This window comes from Drosophila obscura, unplaced genomic scaffold (genome assembly GCF_018151105.1).
Source record: "Drosophila obscura isolate BZ-5 IFL unplaced genomic scaffold, ASM1815110v1 contig_181, whole genome shotgun sequence".
Lineage (NCBI taxonomy): Eukaryota > Metazoa > Arthropoda > Insecta > Diptera > Drosophilidae > Drosophila > Drosophila obscura.
Window position 1 is genome coordinate 814,542 of NW_024542769.1, and position 24,423 is coordinate 838,964.

The window sequence follows — 24,423 nt, forward strand, 5'->3', positions numbered from 1 at the left end:
TTCAGGTATCAGCAAAGATCTGCTTAAACCGCCCTTCAGATTAAGTTGATGAACTGCTTGCTGGATAATTAACGAACGTTTAGGCTTAAAAGTACACACTAAATCGTCAAGAATAATGCTTCCAGCTAACTAGATTGTTTGGTTATTTATTTTTTAATTTCGAACTTAGCTAGCCTTGAGCCATTTGCTTTTCAAGTACGTGTATTTAGATACAACCTCTGTACTTGTATCTGTAATTGTAAAGGAGTTTGATTTGAGGAAAGCGGAAACTAAAATTTTGAATTAAATTAGACGAAACATGGCAGCCACAGCCACAGGCCAGCAGAAGGTGGAGTTGATAAGCCAAGTGAAGCAGCAGATCGCATTGGCGAATGCCCAGGAGATGCTGTCAAAGATGACCGAGAAGTGCTTCAAGAAGTGCATCCAGAAGCCGGGCAAGTCGCTGGATAACACCGAGCAGCGTTGCATTTCGCAGTGCATGGACCGCTTCATGGACGCCTGGAACCTGGTCTCGCGCACCTATGGCAACCGCCTGCAGCGCGAGCACTTCAAGGGCACCGTGGACATGGCCGACTGAACCCATGCCCACGCCCAAATCGTATCGTTGATCCTGTTACTCATGGAGTCAAATAAAGACCCATTATTGTTAACCACTGGTGGGGGTATGATGATCGAGACAGGTGTGCCCCCCATTGGATCGCTCATGGAGGGGCAAGTGATAACCGACTGATTATTGGCTTGCAATAACTGCAACTACTGGGCAGGGGACGCCTTGGAGGGTTGCAGGGGTGATGGGCTGAGGGTATATCCCCCCGCGGACATAGCTTTCTGCTTGATATGTGCACTTCTACTGATCGTTATCGTGTTTGGAATGGTCTCGTTAGCTAACGGATGAGCAACTGCTTGCGCGCATTGGCCAAATGCATTTCGCATCGGGATGGATTGTGGTTAACTCAAGCACAGCAAAGTGTAGTTTCGAGACCACTCTAATCCATTGCACCCCTTACACATTTATGCAAATTTTGTATTTATTTTTACTTCTGTCAAAGGGTTTGCGAACGGAATGGTTGATCAGATAATATGTGGCATTTTGTATTTTCAAAGGTATTTTCTAATCAAGAGGCGGTTTTTAAGTAAGCTGTAAAGCATTTAGTCAAATGTACGTTTAGATCAAATAAAATACATTGGATATTCTAGACCCCCAACGAAATTTAAAAAACCAATAAATTGAAGATATCAAATGATCGCATTTAACTATACAGAACTCCATCAAAAAGGTTACAAGGTCTGGTTTCTAGTGTAAATAATTTGTTCAGGAAAAAATAAGTATAAGGGCTTATTTAAAGCGTTAAAGAGAAGCAACATATCATATCCTCTGATTCTTCATTGTAATGAAGAAAGATTCTGGAAGAGTACTCTGTACTTATGGAATGGACTTTAACTCGATTTCTGTTCTAAAATAAGCGCCAAAACCTCTATGTGGATGGTGGTTAATGCCACTTAACCACTTAAATAAAAATTCCCATGGCACCATGCACTTTTGTTGGTTTTTTTGGAGCTAAACAAAGACCCCCAAAAGAGGCTATCACATTTCACTGATATGAGGACAGACACGGGCAATTACGCAATTTTTAGTGAGTGCAGGTGACCCCGTGCACTGGACAAGAAATGCTGCAAATAGTTTAAAATTACCAAAAAAAAAAAACAAGAAAAAAAAAATCAAAAAATAATAATAAAAAAATGCAAAAGATAAAATGCGATTTCGTGGCCGAACTTATTGGCTCGAATACCAGAGGTAACAAAATCCATTTTGGAATTTTCCTCAACTAGGTACATTCGAAGCCATACAAGTTACGATAAGAGTGCGGACCAAAACGCCTCCATATGGGACAGGGCGGCGCTTTCCGCCCCAAAAGCTCTTCCCGCAACTAAAAATAGTAGAAACTTCGCCCACCAGCTGCGGCAGCAGCAGCAGCAGCAACAACAAGTGCCCCAAGGCTTGAGTAATCATTGCAAGAAATACGATAAGTGTGCTGAGACGATGGCCCCCCTTATCTGGACAACTAATCGGAACAGTTCGTCTGGGCAGGGCCAGTGCGTTGAGGTGCAGGGCGATGGGGCACCTGAATCGGTAACCAAAAGTTACGGCAGACACTGGCGTCATCGCAAGGTGAGCGGAGATAAAGTCATGCTGACAGCCCTATTACGAGGCAGATTAGAAACATCCCCCCCTCCAGGAGGGAACTACATATGTACGCTTTATTTATCTCTTGTCATCTTTTCCGTATTGCAAACGATCTTAATTCAACTTCAATTATTCTCTCTACCCTGCTAGTGGGTCTAATTTTTGTATGAAGAAAATAATCAAATATTCCAGCCGTAACCAGCCAAAAAAAGGCCTGAAAGTGTAATACTATTTGCACTTAGATTGTAAAATTGATACCAATAGATTGATTGGAAGTTGCTTTGAAAGTTGAAATTGTAAAAATTAAATGTTATCCCTTACATATATGTACATCAAAATATTTAATTGAAATTTGGAATGTAAATTTAAATTAAATAATTTTATACTAAGATTAAATATATTTCCTAAAATTGTAATATATTTTATTAAGTTATAAGTGTTTTATATTTGGATTAAATATGGGCCGTATTCAATAACTTTGTCTTTGAATAAGAGTGAATTCTATTTAATTTCCCTATTTTTATATTTAAAATCCGAATATTTTATTTAAATATGGCTGTTTGTTTGTTCGGATTCAGAGTTCCGATACCTTCGCTTCGCCATCAGACTATTCCAGAACAGCTTCCGGCTACACAGATCCGTACAAGTGTAAATCACGCAGCACAACATTCTGTTGGTTATCCAACCACTTGGACAAAAATTTAATTTATTTAAACTAACTTTTCTGTTTTGGAGTGTAAACAATTAGTTCCTGCATATCGGCACTCTTGTCTAGCCACCACTTGAGAATGGCTTTCAGGGAATTGTTTTTGAGCGGAAGCTACAGGCGGCGGGCATATAAAAAGAACGTTTCTGTCTGGGCACGTTGCATTTCGTGGATGTACTTTGAAAATGCTAATAGGTAAGTAAGATGGGAATCTACCAAGGAATATATTACTAAATCCTGTTGTCTTTCAGTAAATATCCTGTGGTTCGGTCTCTGGATCGTTCCTCAGGCATTTGCCGCGGATTCTTGTGCAGGACAATCGTTTGGATATAGATCAGCGGACCCAACAGATCCTCACGCGTATTTTCTCTGCCTGGGCTTCCTCGGACAGATAAGAAACACCTGCCAAGACGGATTGCGGTTCAGCGTGCACGACCAAAGCTGCGTGCATGGAGGCAAGCCAAGTTCTGGCAGTTCACAAGCAGAAAAGGATACCACCATCCACCAAAACGTGTTCATTGACAGGCCGCTAATATTCAATTTCTTCGGTAACCTATGGGGCAGCTCTCCACGGCCGTCTCCTTCTCTGTCGCAACCGCAACCCCTGATCGCACCCGATCAGCATCAAGACCCGCTACCCAGCGGAAGTTTGTCAGCCTTAAGTGAAGTCATTTCTTCCCCCCATGAGAACAAGCCTGCCCCTGATGAGGCAGCATCTACCTCGTCAAGGGTTGAAGAGAGATGCCGCTTTTTACCAAATGGCGCCTTCATAAGGGACTCCAAGAAATGCGGAGTTTTTTACGTGTGTGCCAATGGGAACGCCATCATCCGATGCTGTCCAGAGGGTCTCTATTTCGACATCGAGAAAAGTTACTGCAATTTTCCAAGTATGGTCGACTGCTCGGAAGAACCACTAACTACTATACCACCCCCTCCTGAAAGTTCGACAAAGACAAATAGTCCAAGCTCTAAAGAACCATCATCCACGAAACCAACATCCACAGAACCTTCTGTGAAAAGTTCGACGGAACCAAATAGATCCAGTTCTGAAGAACCGTCATCCACGGAACCATCATCCACAGAACCTTCTTCGGAAAGTACGACGGAGCCAAATAGCTCCAGTTCTGAAGAACCATCATCCACGGAACCATCCTCCACAAAAGTTTCTCCGGAAAGTTCGACGGATCTAAATAGCTCCAGTTCTGAAGAACCATCATCCACGGAACCAACATCCACGGAACCTTCTTCGGAAAGTACGACGGAGCCAAATAGCTCCAGTTCCGAAGAACCATCATCTACAGAAGTTTCTCCGGAAAGTTCGACGGATCCAAATAGCTCCAGTTCTGAAGAACCATCATCCACGGAACCATCATCCACGGAACCAACATCCACGGAACCTTCTTCGGAAAGTACGGATCCAAATAGCTCCAGTTCTGAAGAACCATCATCAACGGAACCATCATCCACGGAACCATCATCCACAGAACCTTCTCGGAAAGTCACGGAGCTCCAGTTCTGAAGAACCATCATCCACGGAACCAACAACCACGGAACCATCATCCACAGAACCTTCTTCGGAAAGTTCGACGGATCCAAATAGCTCCAGTTCTGAAGAACCATCATCCACGGAACCAAGAACCAACATCCACAGAACTTTGGAAGTTCGCAGGATCCAAATATCTCCAGTTCTGAAGAACCATCATCCACGGAACCAACAACCACAGAAGCTTCTTCGGAAAGTACTACGGATCCAAATAGCTCCAGTTCTGAAGAACCATCATCTACGGAACCAACATCCACGGAACCTTCTTCGGAAAGTCCGGCGAAGCCAAATAGCTCCAGTTCTGAAGAACCATCATCCACGGAACCTTCTTCGGAAAGTACGACGGAGCCAAATAGCTCCAGTTCTGAAGAACCATCCTCCACGGAACCAACATCCACAGAAACTTCTTTGGCAAGTACGACGAAGCCAAATAGCTCCAGTTCTGAAGAACCATCATCCACGGAACCATCATCCACCCACATCCACAGAACCTTCTTCGGAAAGTTCGACGGATCCAAATAACTCCAGTTCTGAAGAACCATCATCAACGGAACCATCATCCACAGAACCTTCTTCGGAAAGTACGACGGAGCCAAATAGCTCCAGTTCTGAAGAACCATCATCCACGGAACCAACATCCACAGAAACTTCTTCGGCAAGTACGACGAAGCCAAATAGCTCCAGTTCTGAAGAGCCATCATCCACGGAACCATCATCCACAGAAACTTCTTCGGAAAGTTCGACGGATCCAAATAACTCCAGTTCTGAAGAACCATCATCAACGGAACCATCATCCACAGAACCTTCTTCGGAAAGTACGACGGAGCCAAATAGCTCAAGTTCTGAAGAACCATCATCCACGGAACCATCATCCACAGAAGCTTCTTCGGCAAGTACGACGGAGCCAAATAGCTCCAGTTCTGAAGAACCATCATCCACGGAACCAACATCCACAGAAACTTCTTCGGCAAGTTCGACGGAGCCAAATAGCTCCAGTTCTGAAGAGCCATCATCCACGGAACCATCATCCACAGAAACTTCTTCGGAAAGTTCGACGGATCCAAATAACTCCAGTTCTGAAGAACCATCATCAACGGAACCATCATCCACAGAACCTTCTTCGGAAAGTACGACGGAGCCAAATAGCTCCAGTTCTGAAGAACCATCATCCACGGAACCAACATCCACAGAACCTTCTTCGGAAAGTACGGCGAAGCCAAATAGCTCCAGTTCTGAAGAGCCATCATCCACAGAACCATCATCCACAGAACCTTCTTCGGAAAGTACGACGGATCCAAATAGCTCCAGTTCTGAAGAACCATCATCCACGGAACCATCATCCACAGAACCTTCTTCGGAAAGTACGACGGAGCCAAATAGCTCCAGTTCTGAAGAACCATCATCCACGGAACCAACAACCACAGAAGCTTCTTCGGAAAGTACTTTGGATCCAAATAGCTCCAGTTCTGAAGAACCATCATCCACGGAACCAACATCTACAGAACCTTCTTCGGAAAGTACGGCGGAGCCAAATAGCTCCAGTTCTGAAGAGCCATCATCCACGGAACCATCATCCACAGAACCTTCTTCGGAAAGTTCGACGGATCCAAATAGCTCCAGTTCTGAAGAACCATCATCAACGGAACCATCATCCACAGAACCTTCTTCGGAAAGTACGACGGATCCAAATAGCTCCAGTTCTAAAGAACCATCATCTACGGAACCAACATCTACGGAACCTTCTTCGGAAAGTACGGCGAAGCCAAATAGCTCCAGTTCTGAAGAGCCATCATCCACGGAACCATCATCCACAGAACCTTCTTCGGAAAGTTCGACGGATCCAAATAGCTCCAGTTCTGAAGAACCATCATCAACGGAACCATCATCCACGGAACCATCATCCACAGAACCTTCTTCGGAAAGTACGACGGAGCCAAATAGCTCCAGTTCTGAAGAACCATCATCCACGGAACCATCATCCACAGAAGCTTCTTCGGAAAGTTCGACGGATCCAAATAGCTCCAGTTCTAAAGAACCATCATCTACGGAACCAACATCTACGGAACCTTCTTCGGAAAGTACGGCGAAGCCAAATAGCTCCAGTTCTGAAGAGCCATCATCCACGGAACCATCATCCACAGAACCTTCTTCGGAAAGTTCGACGGATCCAAATAGCTCCAGTTCTGAAGAACCATCATCAACGGAACCATCATCCACGGAACCATCATCCACAGAAGTCTCTCCAGGAAGTTCGCAGGATCCAAATATCTCCAGTTCTGAAGAACCATCATCCACGGAACCATCATCCACAGAAGATTCTTCGGAAAGTTCGACGGATCCAAATAGCTCCAGTTCTAAAGAACCATCATCTACGGAACCAACATCTACGGAACCTTCTTCGGAAAGTACGGCGAAGCCAAATAGCTCCAGTTCTGAAGAGCCATCATCCACGGAACCATCATCCACAGAACCTTCTTCGGAAAGTTCGACGGATCCAAATAGCTCCAGTTCTGAAGAACCATCATCCACGGAACCAACATCCACAGAAGATTCTCCGGGAAGTTCGCAGGATCCAAATACTCCAGTTCTGAAGAACCATCATCCACGGAACCATCATCCACGGAACCTTCTTCGAAAAGTGGCGAATCCAAATAGCTCCAGTTCTGAAGAACCATCATCCACGGAACCATCATCCACAGAACCTTCTTCGGAAAGTACGACGGAGCCAAATAGCTCCAGTTCTGAAGAACCATCATCCACGGAACCATCATCCACGGAACCATCATCCACAGAACCTTCTTCGGCAAGTACGACGGAGCCAAATAGCTCCAGTTCTGAAGAACCATCATCAACGGAACCATCATCCACGGAACCAACATCCACGGAACCAACATCCACAGAAGCATCATCCACAGAAGTCTCTCCAGGAAGTTCGCAGGATCCAAATAGCTCCAGTTCTGAAGAACCATCATCCACGGAACCATCATCCACAGAAGCTTCTTCGGAAAGTACGACGAAGCCAAATAGCTCCAGTTCTGAAGAACCATCATCCACGGAACCATCATCCACAGAACCTTCTTCGGAAAGTACGACGGAGCCAAATAGCTCCAGTTCTGAAGAACCATCATCCACGGAACCATCATCCACAGAAGTTTCTCCGGAAAGTACGACGGAGCTAAATAGCTCCAGTTCTGAAGAACCATCATCCACAGAACCTTCTTCGGAAAGTACGACGGAGCCAAATAGCTCCAGTTCTAAAGAACCATCATCCACGGAACCATCATCCACAGAACCTTCTTCGGAAAGTACGACGGAGCCAAATAGCTCCAGTTCTGAAGAACCATCATCCACGGAACCATCATCCACAGAAGTTTCTCCGGAAAGTACGACGGAGCTAAATAGCTCCAGTTCTGAAGAACCATCATCCACAGAACCTTCTTCGGGGCCCCGTCTGAAGACCACATCCACGGAACCATCATCCACAGAACCTTCTTCGGAAAGTACGACGGAGCCAAATAGCTCCAGTTCTGAAGAACCATCATCCACAGAACCTTCTTCGGAAAGTACGACGGAGCCAAATAGCTCCAGTTCTAAAGAACCATCATCCACGGAACCATCATCCACAGAACCTTCTTCGGAAAGTACGACGGAGCCAAATAGCTCAAGTTCTGAAGAACCATCATCCACGGAACCATCATCCACAGAAGCTTCTTCGGAAAGTACGACGGAGCTAAATAGCTCCAGTTCTGAAGAACCATCATCCACGGAACCAACATCCACAGAACCTTCTTCGGCAAGTACGACGGAGCCAAATAGCGCCAGTTCTGACGAACCATCATCCACGGAACCATCATCCACAGAACCTTCTTCGGAAAGTTCAACGGATCCAAATAGCTCCAGTTCTGAAGAGCCATCATCCACAGAACCAACATCCACGGAACCAACATCCACAGAACCATCATCCACAGAAGTTTCTCCGGGAAGTTCGCCGGATACAAATACCTCAAGTTCTGCAGAACCATCATCAACAGAAGTTTCTGCGGAAAGTTCGCCGGATCCAAATAGCTCCAGTTCTGAAGAACCATCATCCACGGAACCAACATCCACAGAACCTTCTTCGGAAAGCACGACGGAGCCAACTAGCTCCAGTTCTATATCATCTACCGAAAAATCAGCTGAAAGTTCTCCCGTAATCGAAGTAGCTCCATCATTGCCCGTCCCTAGACCAATCGAACCAATTTCGCTCTCCAACCGTCCAGTTATTGATGGTTCCAAGACCGAGCCACTGAATTCGGGGGGAATCAAACAATCGCAGCATGATCGCTTACTGAGCACAACGTCAGGGGGTTCTTCGCAATTCCAAGAAAGGACAGACTGCACTTTCCTCCCAACGGGAGCATTCCTAAGGGACCCTACGTCGTGTAACAAGTTTTACGTGTGTTTAAATGGAAAGGCTATTCCCCGTCGCTGTCCCAGTATTCTCAACTTTGATATAAAGAAGAAAGTTTGTAATTTCCCCAGCCTCGTGGATTGCTCTATTGATGGCGTCCAAGTCTCCCTCCTCAAGACACTCACGGAGCACTCCAATAAGAAAGTGGAACAGAAAATGATCTTTGACTGCACATCGCTTCCAAATGGTGAAAATGTGCGAGATCTGAATTCGTGCAGCAAATTTTATGTCTGCGCCAACGGCCGCTCGATACCCCGTCAATGTCCGCAGGGTCTGAATTATGATATCACAAGGAAGGTGTGCGATGTACCCAGTCGTGTGGATTGCTCTATTGATGGTGTCCAAGGGTCCGTGCTCAAGACACTCTCTAAGCACTCCAATAAGAAAGTGGAACAGAACCCGATCTTTGAATGCACATCGCTTCCAAATGGTGAATTTGTGCGAGATCTGAATTCGTGCAGCAAATTTTATGTCTGCGCCAACGGCCGCTCGATACCCCGTCAATGTCCGAAGGGTCTGAATTTCGATATCACAAAGAAGGTCTGCGATTTCCCCAGTCGTGTGGATTGCTCGATAGTCGAGGCTTTAGCTCCAACGGCAAGAAAACTCAACATGAAAAACCAAAATCTGGCTGGTAAAGGATTACTAGTGAAGATGTCTCACAAATAGAGAGCTGATCTTTGATCTTTATATTTTACAGTACAATATTATTATAGGAACATGGTAAAAGGGTTTTAACATAGGGTTTAATAGGATATATTTGTATGGTTATTCTTATATTTTCTGAGTGGTTACTGATATATTTACATATATGCGTAATTTTAATTGATATGCACACTACTAATTCTACTTCCGACTATGATATATTCAACGAATAAAGGACCTACCAACGAAGCTTGACTTTCAGGAAGAGATCGTATTTAATTTGATCCAACAGACAAATAGATCCATTAACATGTGCCTCTAAAATTATTTCTAAGCAGAGTAGCAGAAGAGAGTATTCAAAATTTTCTCTGAGGAAAGATCTCCTTGAAAAGTAGTAATACTTTTTGTAAAAACACTGCGAAACGATTAAATGTCAAAGGCTCTGTCCATTATAATTAAAGTCAAGCCGCCGTCAGCTCTATCTTTGGGCGTTTGTCTCTTTGGCATGGCCCAGACGCTAATTTCTTTCTGTGGCGGAAATGTAGAGTGGGCACAAAGTTATCCCATTTAAATTTAATTACGAGATAAACGCATGTTTCTGATGTTTCTGACGTAGGCGCTTAGGCTCGAATGCGCCCACAAGTAGTCCTTGGGTGGTTGGGTGGGGGCTTCAGCCAGTAACTCGGCCTTCCTCGGGTTACGTTACCTTAAAGCCACCTCACTCTCGGCGCTATAATTAAATTGTCCAACCCGAAGGGCGGTCGGCAGACAGGCACTGACAAGCACTGTCGTGTGGCGGCGACAAATTACAGGACATGGCTCCGCTTGTGCTCCAAGCTCATCGATAGCCTGTCCGTGTGTGTCCGTGTGGGGTAGGCGGGTGACGTGAAATCGATTTGATTTCAAGGCAATTCCCAGACAGTCTCATCTATCAATCAGTTCTTGAAAGCAAATTTTTAAAGAGATTCTTTAACGACGCTAAATATAATTTAAGGCTGATGGTAATTTCTGTTGCTAATTCATTGAGATGCGATTACGTTACGTTTTGGGGCGCCAAATTTGAGTACAGTAAAATACGCCTATGGAACAACAGAGACAACTAAGAGAGTGAAGTGTATACTGAGAGAGAGAGAGAGAAAGAGTTCCCTGCCCAGAATGTCGCTCTATTGGTGGTTGATTGTGGGTCGGTCGAGTTGTACACGTTTTCTACCCCCGAAGGCGCCGGCAAGGGCTTCAGTTCTCTTTCAACTTCGCTCCGGGTCGAGTTCGAGTCCGTCAGGAGTACGCATAGTGCGGATTGAATATATTTTGAGTGTTGTGTGCCTAACATTCAGCCCAAACATCGCCAACTGTGACTAAAGGTGTTGGCAATTAAAGCCGAGTGTAGATTATACTGTACAAGTTCTAAAATTTACTCAGTTTTCTTGGGAAAGTGGCATCAAAGAGACATGTTGCCTGCCACCTTGCACCCACCACCCCACCCGCTGGAGCTCAGTAGAAAGTAGAGCTGTCCTGCTCGCACACAGCCCTCCTGCAATCGATAAGCTTAACAGAGGGCTGCCAACTCGTTGGCCACCGAAAAGCAGCGAGAAGAATTAGGTAAATGTTAGCACAGCGAGAAGCTAAAACAATTGTACTGGCGAGTGGTGGCTGTTAACTCGAATGTTGAATGTTAAATGAGGATTACATTTGCAGAACTTTTTTAGCCGTCGCGCCGTTCGTTTCGTTTGTTCCCGTTCCGTAAATATAAGTGAGAGGCAAAAAGTGTGAATCAATTGTGAGTTGTGAACACTTTTTGGATGTTCAAAAGTGCATAAGAGATCGAGTGCAGTACATTATCAGTGGCATAGTTCGTTTCGGCTCAAAGATCAATAAAAGCTTTGATAGGCGTCTCCGCACCCTGGAGCGTCGATTGTGTGAGTACAGAACGTACACGGAACAGTCCTGCCTGCATTCTCTTGGGGCTGGGTGATTTGATTTGATCGAGTCCAAAGATAGCGGCGAGGTCGGCTGCCTGGACAAACAACCGCGCGACAGCCGCCCCTCTGGACGACACACACATGAAATATCAGTGCGGCAGGAACAACAGAAACAACAACAGTTCGCATAATAAATACTGGCACGGGGGGCACGGTGTGTCGTAAAGTGAGGGGTGAAAAGGCAGCGAGTGAGAGGCATCGCAAAGGCGACACAGAAAGAAGGCAGCAGCAGCAGCAAGTGCGTCGGTGGCTCGACTGGGTTGCTCGGGGGTTGCTGCTGCTGCTGTTCTGTTCTGTTCCTGGCTGAGGTCATTTGCAGTCATTTGTCGCGACGAGCAGAGCACTATGCCTGCCAGGGGGTTGATTTTGGCCACACCGGTCCGGTACTTCGTGTGGCAGTGCCTCTGCATGTGTGCGTGTCGTTTGTCGTGTGCCACTGTAACGGTTAATCTCATTCATCAGAGCGAGCACTGAGAACCGTAGCCGTAGCCGGGAGCCTAGTCGGTTGTCAAGTTGCGTTTTACACATTTTTACGCCTGCGAGTACTACGAGCGAGTACGATAGAAAGCTGAAAATTACTCTTTCGCTTCTCTCTCTCTCTGCCGCTCTGTTTCTCTCGCAGCGAGAGCATTAGTTGCGCTGTTAAGTGTGTCGTCTCGCTTGCACTCCCCAGGCAAGGCGTAGTGTTCGATGCCGAAGGTCCTTCGCGTATCCACGCTTACGAGTGTGTACATACCAGGAGTACATACCATCGTGCGAGTGTGTAAAAGTAGTGTCACGCATTATACATATACATACAGACAGACCCATGCATATATGTACATTTGAGTGTACATACACACATATGTACCTGTGTATGTATTTGTATGTATGCTCGCACCGAAATGGAATATGTGGCCTTCTCTGTAGCCAGGGTCAGGAAGTGTGGCAATGGAGTATTTCGTTACTTCCATTCCTCCCGCCCCCAGCCATTGCCCAGGACCTCCGCGTCCGTTTAGAATTTTCTAATTTCTATATATTTCCCACCACATCATCGTACGAGTACTCCCTCCTCGTAGATGTTTCAAAAAACACACAGAGCATCTCTCCTCGGCAGGTGATTTATTTTTGTCCGCACTCCATTAGCTCCCTCTCTCCCACCACCCAAATGCGAGTACATCTCTGCGACTGGACACGCCAATCGGAGGTTCTGGGTGCCAGGTTGCAAGGCTGCCAGGAGTTGGGGGGTGGGGTGGTCGGCCTGCCAGGCGTATTAATCATTAGCATGACCTCGACCCTTTCGTGCGTCCAGTCCGGCGCCCAGTTCACAGGCTCTCAGCTCCCAGCTCCCAATCTAGATATAAAATACAACTTGACGGTTCTGTCGGCTTATGTGCTGCGCTGGGCACAAATGAGGAAACTGCCAACAGCAAAAAAAATCATAAAAATAAATAAATAAATTTGATTGGGATTTCGGTTGCGGTTTGGCTGTCTACCGAAACTTGTCTTGGTTTTGGTTTTGGTCCCAGAGTGGGTTTGGTCTCTCGCCCCGCCTATTAATCTGCCACAAGGATTTGCCCAAAAGGCAAATCGACAACGACGGGATTTGATTTTTGCTTATTTTTCGCCCTACGATTTGCTACGAGTCATCGTTGCAGCAGCTCTCCTGGGGCCGACTCAGCTGTCAGTCGTTAGGTTTTCTTGTCAACACTAGCACTTAAAGCCCCATCCTCATCCAGCCCTATTTTCCCGTTCTGTCATCGCAATCCTATCTTCGAGGAATCCCATGAATTGGCATTTTCCGAGGGTGCTTAAGGAAATAGAAATTCCATGTGGGAATAGTACCGTAACTACAAGAACATTCCATATGAGAATGGTCTTAAAATGGTTGAATCTGCAGAGTTTCTGGATTAAATGCTACCCGATAATCATAAATGAATATAATTGTTTGTTTTATTGTTGATTTTTTTAATACTTTCCATGCAAAAAATACAACAACTTCTGTGTCCTGTGTCATTTATTTTATTTGAATTAATTTATTTAATGTTTAAGCTAGGAGAAATTTTAATTTCTTATTTAAATAAATAAATAAATTAATTATTATTAATCATCATATTCAGACACATAAACAGATAAAAGTACTCCAATTAGGCATACATCCACAACCCATCCCTTTCCCGAAAAAAGAATGGAAAATGTTCCTGAATCAATAAACTGACACCTCATCGAAGAAGGAAAACCGGAGTAAATGCAGCGGAAAATGGCTTAAAAATACAAACACCCGCAGCCGCCCCGTACTCTCACCGAGAAATAACTCATTCGCCCGGAGAAAACAGAGAAGTGCATTCAAGCCACCCAGCCAACCACCCATCCGGCAATCCACCCACAAAACCACATACACACACACACACACACACAACAACATACTCGCACTCCTGTCCTTGTCCTGGCCGTGGGGCGAGGTGCTGTTGTGGCTGTTGGCAGCTCAGTTCCGTTCAGTACTCGGCAGACAAATGGACGTGCCCAGTGCAGACGTGAGTCAGACGCGAGTGCGGACACGGACACGGACACGGACACGATGGACGGACAGCAACACCAACCATATGGGGAACAGGCAGGCAAATCCGAAAGTGGGAAAAATCCCCTCTGCACAACACTCTGCAGGCATAACGTAATTTCTTTTGTTTTTAACGTCCTGCAGTTAATACATTTGCATTGTGCACGCAAAGGCACGCACACCTCACCGCCAGACCCCCGACAACCAGACATGTGGGTGCTTTTGGAATGCTCCCCCAGACAGCGACAGGAACAACAAAGAGCTTCCCGCCCGCACAGCACACCTTCGTAGTCCTTGGAGTAGTCCTCCGGTAGTTCCCCCGTCTGCCACCATCTGCCATTGTTGCCGCACTGCCATTACGGAAAGCCAAAGCGAACGTTTCTCGAGCTTTTAACGCGCCACCAAAAAGAGTTTCCATGTGCAGATACTCGTAGTACAAAATGCAGGACAATCAGTATAGAATATACGGGTACATAAATATTTATTGTGCACCCCGTGTGCATACGTGTACATACTCGTATGCTTATGCGGTGTCCCTTACATTTCACAAACCTGGTGTCGTGTCCATTGGAGAGGGTTCGAGTTGGCTGACAGTGAGATATAGGGTTTGATTCATTAGCGAAATGGCTATAGAAAGAAATCGATAATCAGTGCTTTATGTGGTTAATACACTGGCGTTTCCATACAAGCATAGAAAGTTATCCAAGTTTCTGGGCTGTGATGTGCCGTGCCTTGATGACATTTATTAGCCATTAGCAAGGGCTAAAGGGTTGACTCAAACATTACAGAAAACAACTAAAACCATTATTTGTGCTAGCAGCTGATTGTTCGTCTGTTCGTAGTCTATCTGATCAGGCGAAAGCCATCACAATGCTATCCCTGCTGCCATCTAAAAAGTCACTGGCAATGCGGGTCTGCCTGCTTTCATCACTAATGTGTCTCCACTGTCTGCAGGGATGCCCCTTTTGTTTTGTCCGGACAATGTGATCGCGACAAAAGGCAAATCAAGCCAGAACACAAATCCACACGAGTGTCGGCCCCAGGGCCTCCACCCCTCAAAAGCTGTACGACGATGAAACCCCACAGAGCCATTAATTGTAAGTCGTCTAGTTTTTTTTCGCCACTTCGGACACACTATCGCTCGCTCCCTGCCATTCCCCAATACCTTCCTCACTCCTTCGTGGCTGTGCTCCCTTGGCTGCTCTATTACTTTTAGTTGTGTTTGTAATTTATGCGGCTTCCTCCTCGCCTCGGCGCCTCCGGTTCGTTGCACACAAAACGCATGCCCCCTCGCCTAACCAACTCCACTCCACTCCATTCGGTTTCGTTTCGTTTCTCATTAGAGTTACGAAAAAAGGCGCATAGCGAGAGCCGTATTTCATCCGCCTTCCAGCTGAAATTATTCTTCCAGATTTGAGTTCCCCAAATTGTGAAATTAGAGAGCAATCAGGGAGTAAAGTTTACTTGTTCTTTCCTGGTAAAGGCAGCGCCTGGGACTGGGGCTGGGCCGAATGGCGAGAAAAATATTCTCTAATGTCCTTTCACGAGCGATTTTCTCGGACTGCCCGGAAAAATCGGGTTGCCATGGCGTTAGGGACAATAACAAAAACAAAACAAAAATAACAGCCATGGAAATGCACAACAGGCTTTGGGGGATATACAGACAAGTACACACATATGTATGTATACTAGTAAGTATGTATGTTTATGCTCCTACTATATGTGTGAATATTACGTCGGCTCCCCGCGGGAAATCGCATGTCAATGACCACCAGTTTCCACATCTTCTGGGAACGTACAAAATCTTTTTACTTGCTTGCCCACAAAGGCTTCCTAAAATCTGTTTGTTGAGGGAGTGGACTGCTTTTCATGTCCAACATTTTGCAAGTTGTCGTTAGTTATTGAAAAGTCCCTTTCTCAGATCAAAAACATCCTTGCAGGAGTCGAGAAAATGGTTTGTAAGAGCAACCAGACCAGCAATAAAATTATTCTATATGGAATAGTGGTTATATGATTTATCGGAAAGCTTCAATCAATCTATTTTATAGAAATCCTTCTCGCAATGGTCTCAAATACTTAAGATCAACCTAATACTCGGTATTTCTCTGTTAGCTGCATCTTTAACATAATTATAGAGGGTTTGTCTTTAAAGAACTAAAAGAAAGTTTACCCACCCTGACACATAAATTTATATACATAGTATATATATCCATGTATGTGTGTGTGTATTTCTATATATGTACATATGTACGTATGTGAAAAAAACATGGCCCATGGGGAAATGCCAAGCGCAGAGAATAAGTGGAGTACAAAGAGGACAAAGTGAAAAGCTATAATCAGATTTAATTAAACACGAAATTGGAGCACTGCGCTCTGCCTCTGTTCCGCTCCTTGCCTGGGAGGCACAGCGAGTGTGTGTGACACGGTCACTGGCCGTGTCCCGTTTCGATGGCGTTTCTTATGCCCTCGGGCTACCTCCCAGTTCGGGCAGGACTCGTGCTTGGTGCATGTGTGGCTCGGCTTGCATGTTGCATTTTTTTTCAAGCTGCCTCTGATTTCTCATTATTATGTCGCAGCGGCATGAAGCATAGAGAATATGAAGGATGTGCCTATAACTTGTTTAACTCCTGCAGCGCAGCTTCTGGTGAATATTTACTGGGGCTCTAAACTGGGGCTGCGCAGCTCCTTATTGGACGCTCGGACATGCAGTTTTTGCTCATTATTAACAAGCGACCACACACACACACACACACACGTGCAGGAGCGAAAATGTATTCATGGCTGCGCTTCAAGTGTTAAAATGCACAGCGGGTCGTATGCGTAATATTTCATTTTGTATATTTCTTCCTGGGAGAGACTAAATTTATGCATCGATTTCCTAGAAAAATGCTGCATGGGACTGCAGTCACTGCACATATCAGTTGGAACCATCAGTGAATGTGAATTTCTTACTTTTAGATGGAATATTCAATAGAAAGTATTCCCTTAGTTTCTTTCTTAGAGAAAAATATGATCTTAAACCTACTACTCAAGCGATAAGAAATATTTATAGCCATACCAGCGCCCTGCTACAACTATAAAGTGCTCTCCTCAATTCACTTGCTATCGTTTTACACTTAAATAAATTAAAGTAAAGAAAAACTTAAAAATATATAACTTTATCGCAGCAGCGGCGTAATCGACCATAAACTGTCATCGCTCACTGTTTGCCAGCGGCAAGCTGCTGCCAAATGTTTTCTCTGTCTCTCTTTCTCTCTCTCTCTCTCGTTTTTCTCTCTTTGAATTCAATTTTGTCTAATTCCTCTTTTTGTTTGCAGTGTGAAATTGGAACGAGGCAAAATCCGTTAATGTACATCGCGGGTGAAATGAGGAGACAGCAACAGCAGCAGCTCCAACGAAGAGGAGGAAATTCATAAATGAAAGCTTACTAATTGCCGAAGAATGACGGACTAAGCGAACGAAAACAAAGCAAACTTTTCGGCCACTAACATCAGCAGCGGCAGCGGCATCGGCATCGGGGAAACCACGAAAATTGTGCCACCGCAGAGGAAGCGATGCTGTTGATGCCCACATCGTGTGGGCCGGGGCCACCCGTGGGCCCCAATGGCGCGGGAGCTGATGTCGGCGGGCCAGTGGAGGTTGCCCAACGAACAACGACAACGACGGCGGTGGCGTCAGGCATTCCCAAATGGCTGCTAATGCTACTGATGCTCTTTGCCATACTCGCCAGGACGCCGCATGGCCAGGTGTCGGCTGAGAAGAGCAAACACTGTGAGTAATACCGACAGAAAATATATAACAGAAAATATACCCACAAAACATACCGTCTGATTAGAGAAACTTTGAACTGAATCGCTAGATCGGAATTGCAGTCCGTGAGCCTGTCTCCCCAGGGTAAAGATACCAGAACTACAGATTCTGAAATGTTTTGCCAGTGCCAAAATAAAAGTGGAATGCTCCAAAAATGGGGACACAGTTATTTACTCTTAGGCTATGTTAAATATTTGACAGAAAAAAACAACAAAACATTTTACATTTAATTTAAATAAAATGTTTGCCGCCTCGTACACGTATCCACCACAAGCTGAGAATGTTTTTAGATATTGTTTGTATGTGATCGAAAAGCCTGCATTTGTCGCCCCCTCCTAATGTCGATGTCGCCCTTGGGTCGACGTAAGGAGTCATCTCGCACAATAAAATCTGTCAGCAGCTCAGTTTTATGTGTGGTTTTTTTTTTGCTCTCGAGAGTTTTTCCGATTTTTCTTCGCTTGGGCCATAAACATTTGTTTTGTGGCGTCGAAGGTAATAAAAGTGCATAAAAAGATGGGAATAAAAAATGGAAAATGGACGAACGGACGAACTACGCGTGGAATAAACCGTCACGTATCTGTGTGTGGTGTGTGTGTGTGTGTTAGGGGATTCGCGTGTGGCACATTGTGTGTCGAGGCTCTGGCTCTGGTAATTCATTCACTTGCCCCCCAAATACTCGTATATACGAGTGGGCATGATTTTATCTACATATGGACATAGTTTGTTTTGCAAATAAAGAACAAATAAATACAGTTTTACGAAGCAATGTCAACTTGTGGGCCCACATACAATACATATTTATCCTGCTCGTACAAACGGGCATACGCATATGTACATATGCATTTGGAATATATATCGATGCGTGTTTAAACGTACTTATACTTATAGGGACAAAGGTCATAAGAAATAAAATCAGATAACATCATAATCAAACTAAAAACCAGAAAATAAAATCTAAAGCTCAAAAATATTACTTATTATTTGTGTTTGCTGAAATGCATTCAATTCAATCAAACATCAGTCAAGCGCAAACACGAATATGTTGAGTACATTTTTGTAGATTAATCCTATTATTTTCCATACGGAAATCGCAAAGAATTTTTTTGACTTGAGCCCCAGAACCTTTGCTGAACGTTTGCTCAGAAAAGTAATACCAAACGAGTGGGAGCCGGAGCAGGAGTACTTGTACTCATAGCAGCCTAATGTCGGAAATAGTCCGATTATAGACCGGCTGAGGGAGCATAAAGTATCGTATGTACTCGTATGTATATGGTTTCCCCCGGATGAGGCAAGTAGCAGCCGCAATTGCCGACCCATGAAATGGAATTACTCAGGCGGCGCACGTTGCGTCTCTCCCTGCAAACCCTGCGCGAAAGTTGTTGCCGCAAATTATTATTTCCGTATTTCAGCATTAAATCATAATTAAAATTTGAAGTAAAACAACTTACATGCCAGCCATCCCCATCAGGCGGGCGGGGAGTAGGGTAGCCCTATCCTGGCCTGGCCTGCGAAAGTTTTCTTGTCGAGGGCGCAGAAAAAGTTCATTGCATACTTATTTGGGCATGTTTCCGGTTGCCGCCGAAGCGTCTGCATCTGCCACCGCCTGCGTTGCGGCCTAATTGCAGCCTACGCCCCAAAAGCACAGCACAGTCGGAGGACGTATCTTAATGCTGAGGGGGGATCGGGATTGGCCCCAGAACTAACAGTGTCTAAATTATGGATAGTTTCTGATGAATTTTCATTGCCATTGCAATGGGCTAGAATGTCCCGCGGATGTCTATTCTTTTAGCTCTTTGTAAGCATTTAGCCAAGAAAAGTATTCGTTCGCCTGGCATTCAGAAGTATCGACCCCACTGTTCCGTGGGCCCGGGTTTCGTTTCTTTTTGCTAATTTCCGGGCGACAAGAACGGACACGCTTAGTTGCACTCTCGCTGTCGCTGTTCTCCTCTGCTCTGCTCTGCTGATGCTGCTCTTTGCGTTGCGCTGTTTGCTGTGGCAACACACACACACTCGCATACATATATGTATATATACATATGAGGCAGACACAGATACCGCTGGTAGCCAGAGTAGGCGCTGCTCTCCCCTTGTAGCGTCGTCGCCTGTCCTCGGCAGACTTGTGGCCCACGTGGCGTGTACTTAATTTCCCATGCCCCATGCCGAGGCACGTTAACTTTTTTACCGGCCACATACTTAGTACGTGTTTCCCCTGCTACTGCTCCTACTGATGCTACTGCTGCCCCTCCCATCGGCCAGGCAGCATTGAAGAAGACTTTTCAACTCCTTCAACAAAATTTTGCACAAAAGTTTCATAATTAATTTCATGTTAAGTGGCAATGCAAAGGAGGACGGGGCGTGGTCTGCCTGCCACACTGTTCCCACTCCTTATCTGATTTACTCTTCACTCCGTCCTTCAGTCCTTCGTCCTTCCACCCTTCACTACTCCCACTCCTAGGGGCTGGGGGTTTGGTGTCTTTAATTTGAATTGTCATTTCCTTTCTCTCAACACTCAGTTCCCGCCGCAGAAGCACCGGTGTCGTCTGCCTGCCATCCGGTTGGCAGCCACAGCCACGCCCCCCTACTACTACATACATACAAACTCGTACGAGTATGTGGCAGCAACAGCCATGCCCCACCGCAGCGCACGTTCAACTTGATTAGCGTAACTTATAATGACTCGCAGGAGCAGCGACTCGTGTGGAAAACTTGTTGGTTGTTCTCCTTGGGCCCACTCCCCTTCCCGCCACTTCGAACTGTGTGTTGCCCAAACACTTGCAAACAGTTACTTATAAAAGTAAATACACACACACGCACACAGAGAGAGAGAGAGAGAGAGAGAGAGAGAGATGTAAGTGTGGGGAGGGTGGGGGAAACATTTGCAAGTGGTTTTCATAATTACTTTGTGTGAGCACTTCATACGTGAATATACACACACACGAGTACGAATATCTGAAGCACATCCATCTGAGACTGTCTCTGAGACAGTCTCCAAGGCGACACACACAGAGGCTGTCTGCTTGGGAAATCATGTGCGCGTACTTATGTGGGTGCCTGTATGCCTGTAACCCAATTTGAGTTTGCTTAAATCAAACATTTCCACATTTACTGCATCACATTTCCCCTCACCATTGACATTGATGGAATGTAGCCTGCTCATCGATAGTTACCGCAAATGGGATATGGGATATGTTCGTTCTGTATGGGTGTATATACTCGTACAGTCGTACACAGACACACACATTCGAACTTCGAATGCCTTAGATATTTATTTCATTGAACGGGAATTTTATTATAATGACAGCAGTGCGTATGTTTTGATAAGGGATCCTCCAATATCCTGACAGCACGCACACTCACACGCCCATGCCCTTACCATCCCATCCCCTCCCCTCTGCTCGCATTGTGCGATTCCTTTGCAATATTGCAAACATTATACGCTTTTTATAAAATATGTCACGTTGCCTGGTCTCTGGTCGCTGGTCGCTGGTCTCTGGTCCCTTTTCCCTATCCCCTAACCTGTGTCCTCAAAACAACCCACACAACCATCCGATTCCTCTCCAGCTCAAGCCGAAGCGACGCTGATGGCCAATAAAATTGTGAGAAAAACAACTGTCGACGTCGAAGAAGTGGCATAATACTTTTGCTCTTTGTGTGGCATAAATATGAATGAATGGATTTGGTCCGCTGCTACGGCTTACGGGGGTTGTGGTATGGGGGAGTGGAATGGCAGTGGTACCAACTGGTCCACTGCGGCACATGCCGCATTTAGATATGTTCCGGCTCCTTCTCCTCTCCCGTCAACGAATTCGGTGCCAAATAGAATCTAGCGGGATGAGATGAGATGATGAAAAGGAGGCAAAGGCTTTCCAGGGGCAATAAATTTTAATTTTCTTAAAATCCAGCCGCATACGAAATGAGATTTGTGTAACAAGCCGCAGCCACCAGTTCTGGCTTTGCGCTTTCTTTTCCATTGTTTTCTGAATATTTCACAAAGACAGATAAGGGAGAAGGGTAGGCAGGAAATATAAGGAGTGAGTATCGTTGAGTATCGTGACCAGTGTACACTGTACAGTGTATGCTCAATAATTAATAATATACTCCGACAATTCACTTGATTGTTCATTATTTATTCTTTTGTATCTTTCCTTTAGACGTTATTGATTTTTTCTGATCCGTTGGTCTACTCGTCCCGTAGAATGGCAAAAATGAAGAGGCATGGGGGGATCGCAATGTAGAGTAGAAAGGACCTTCCTTCACCCTAATAAATCCTGCTTGAGCGACAATGATTCAGCTGCTTAGCGATCCTTGGCTGGCAGGGCAGGTCACAGTCAAATGCGCAGATAAATGTTTATGGAAGATAAATTGCTGCAACGGGAGGACAGAAATCGGGCGACGCATAATAAATTCCATTTGTAGTTTGTTCGGAACTGTGGCCAAAATAGCATTGCAGGGGTGTGAGGAGTGTGGTGAATGCGGGGGAACAAATAGGGAGCCAAATCGACTATTGATGCGTTGGCATCTCGCGGCTGGGGGTGGCAAGCCCCGTGCCAGCAGCCGCGCCACGCTGCGAGTACAGGACATTGGTTTTTGTTGGCTGGGTGGCTGGGTGGCTGGGTGGGTGGAGATCATTTATCAACATTTGGGGGCTGCTGCTGCTGCTGCTGGTGGGCAAGTAATCACTTGCTATAGCAAATCCTATGTCCCATTATCGCTAACATAAGAATTCATTTGACAAAGCCCACATACTCGCCCATCCAAGCTGAAGTCTGTTATGCGCGGATCCCGGGCAGAGATAAATCTCAAACTGGTTTGGCTTCAGCATGCGCTTCGATTTAATGCTACAACTCGTAGCACTTGAAATTCTTCTCAGTAGAGTAGAAAATTCTCAGGTCTGTAGAGACATTTTTCTCAATGATCTTGGGCAGTATCCTGCTGTTAGGGTTAGCTGAGCAGCATAAGTAATGGATCTCTGCATGTTTCTCTACTCAAAGCCAACGATCAACGAGAGCCCTTCTCACAGACCCCGGCCTGAGATTGCCCATCAGTGTACAGGCACCACTGTCCAGTTTACACCACATAAATATCTCTACCAATCACTAATCCAACTTATTCCTTCTGTAATTTAACAAGCCCCTCGAATCCGAGTACATAGACTGGCAGGCATGTTGCCCTAAATAATCCAGCAAGACTTTCCCTTATTTATTTTCGGGCAACGCTGAGTTATCCACTGATGGACACAGTAGAAATCCTGCGGGGGAACGCGTAGGTCCAATGGGCCACAAAAGGACATACAATACATAAACTGAGAGGGAAGAAAACTCCAACCCCACCGCATTGTGCCGCCGGTTAAGCACACGAATCCCTTTTGTAATCAAATGCACAGAAAATTGTATTCCATTCAACGAAAATCCGAGTCGTCCCAAACCTCTTTCGTGTTTTCTCCGGATGGGCTTTGTATCGAAGGCGCGCTGTGGCTGTGGGTGGGTGCGTGAATCCACTTGGGCGGTGCGGAGGGAACTCGCGCGCCCGCAAAACAAAGCCGTAGAATTATCTGCCGAGCCGAGCTTCGGAATGGTAAGGGTAGAGGCAGGGCAATGAGATGAGCAGGGCAGAGCAGGGCAGTACAAGGCGTTGGAGGCGGGTTCCATGAAGCTGAAAGAAAAATATTACAAGAAGAAGCTCCCTGCATAGACAATAGTAGCAGCAGCAGCAGCAGCAGCAGCACCGAAGAAATGCTCGTAAGTAAGCAACAAAAAATAATGAAAAACAACAGCAACAACAACAAGAACAATGGCATAATAAACTAACGGCAAAGCTAAACTCGGGCTCCCTCCAGAACTATGCAAAAAGTTTTCTCTTTGTTTTTTCACAAGCGAAAGCAAAGCCCAAGAAAGAAATTCGCAAAAAGAAAGATTTCGCCGTGGCTGCAAAAATGGAATTAATAATAAAATAATAAAAAAAATAAAAAAAGCAAACAAATAATTTTCGAAAAATAGTTAAGCCAGAGCCAGATGGGCCGGGGCGGGGCGGGCCAGTGCAGAAATTTAATTAACAATTTATGAAAGGCAAATAAACAAAAGCGCGAGCACGCGACCATCCGATATCCAGGGCGGCCTTAGCTTCCCTTCCCCACCCCATCCCATCACAGAGGGCGGACTTTTTACCTCCAACAATGATCTGCTACCCGGATTGAGTGTCCAGCCGGGCAGGAGCCGGGGCCAGGGAATAGCCTGGCCTACAAGTTGAGAGCTATTTGACAAGTTCTTAGTACAAAGTTGAGACTGGCATAATTAAACTGCCCTTTGGCCCCATGCCCCATGCCCCATGCCCTTTGCCACGTTTGCCAATCGCAACTGCCAAAGTTTGTTCAATCATAAAATGGGAAAAAGGAAAAAGAAGAAAAACTCAATTCAATCAGGGTGAAGTGAAGAGGAGGCCCGGCCCGGCCCGGCCCCCTAGTAGGAATTTACTCTCCTGCCTGGCAGTCCTTCATCTTTATGGGCTACTTTTTTGGAATTGGAGTACTATAACCATTATACATACATATTTTTCTAGAGAAAAACAAATCT

General features: G+C 45.4%; 3 protein-coding genes across 24 annotated transcripts in view; all 3 read left to right on the plus strand.

Annotated features, from left to right (window-relative positions):
• The first annotated feature begins 203 nt into the window (after positions 1-203).
• LOC111076764 (mitochondrial import inner membrane translocase subunit Tim13) lies at positions 204-648 on the plus strand. Its single transcript, XM_022370692.2, has one exon. It carries the CDS (start codon positions 299-301, stop codon positions 575-577), a length of 279 nt encoding a protein of 92 aa, XP_022226384.1. The 5' UTR covers positions 204-298; the 3' UTR covers positions 578-648.
• Positions 649-3,035: 2,387 nt separating this feature from the next.
• Positions 3,036-9,775, plus strand: LOC111076771 (flocculation protein FLO11). Of its 20 annotated transcripts, none has more exons than XM_041592580.1 (10): positions 3,036-3,086; positions 3,143-4,159; positions 4,313-4,367; positions 4,915-6,030; positions 6,358-6,421; positions 6,548-6,670; positions 7,136-7,804; positions 7,907-8,293; positions 8,372-9,086; positions 9,330-9,775. In XM_041592580.1, exons 1-10 carry the CDS (start codon positions 3,077-3,079, stop codon positions 9,551-9,553), a joined length of 4,380 nt encoding a protein of 1,459 aa, XP_041448514.1. In that variant the 5' UTR covers positions 3,036-3,076; the 3' UTR covers positions 9,554-9,775. The 20 variants fall into 20 exon arrangements, with proteins under 20 accessions (XP_041448514.1, XP_041448509.1, XP_041448515.1 ...); XM_041592575.1 differs by having other exon boundaries at positions 7,907-8,115; positions 8,209-8,293; positions 8,372-9,775; XM_041592581.1 differs by having other exon boundaries at positions 7,907-7,949; positions 8,247-8,293; positions 8,372-9,775.
• Positions 9,776-10,776: 1,001 nt separating this feature from the next.
• LOC111076750 overlaps positions 10,777-24,423 on the plus strand; it is a 29,949-nt gene continuing 16,302 nt past the window's right edge. The window contains exons 1-2 of one of the 3 annotated variants that reach the window (XM_022370673.2): positions 10,777-11,128; positions 17,362-17,815. In XM_022370673.2, coding sequence (XP_022226365.1) covers positions 17,599-17,815 — 217 coding nt within the window. In that variant the 5' untranslated portion in view covers positions 10,777-11,128; positions 17,362-17,598. Of the gene's footprint in view, positions 11,129-11,178; positions 11,446-17,361; positions 17,816-24,423 lie in introns of those variants that run through there. The other 2 variants (XM_022370672.2, XM_022370674.2) reach the window with 2 other exon arrangements.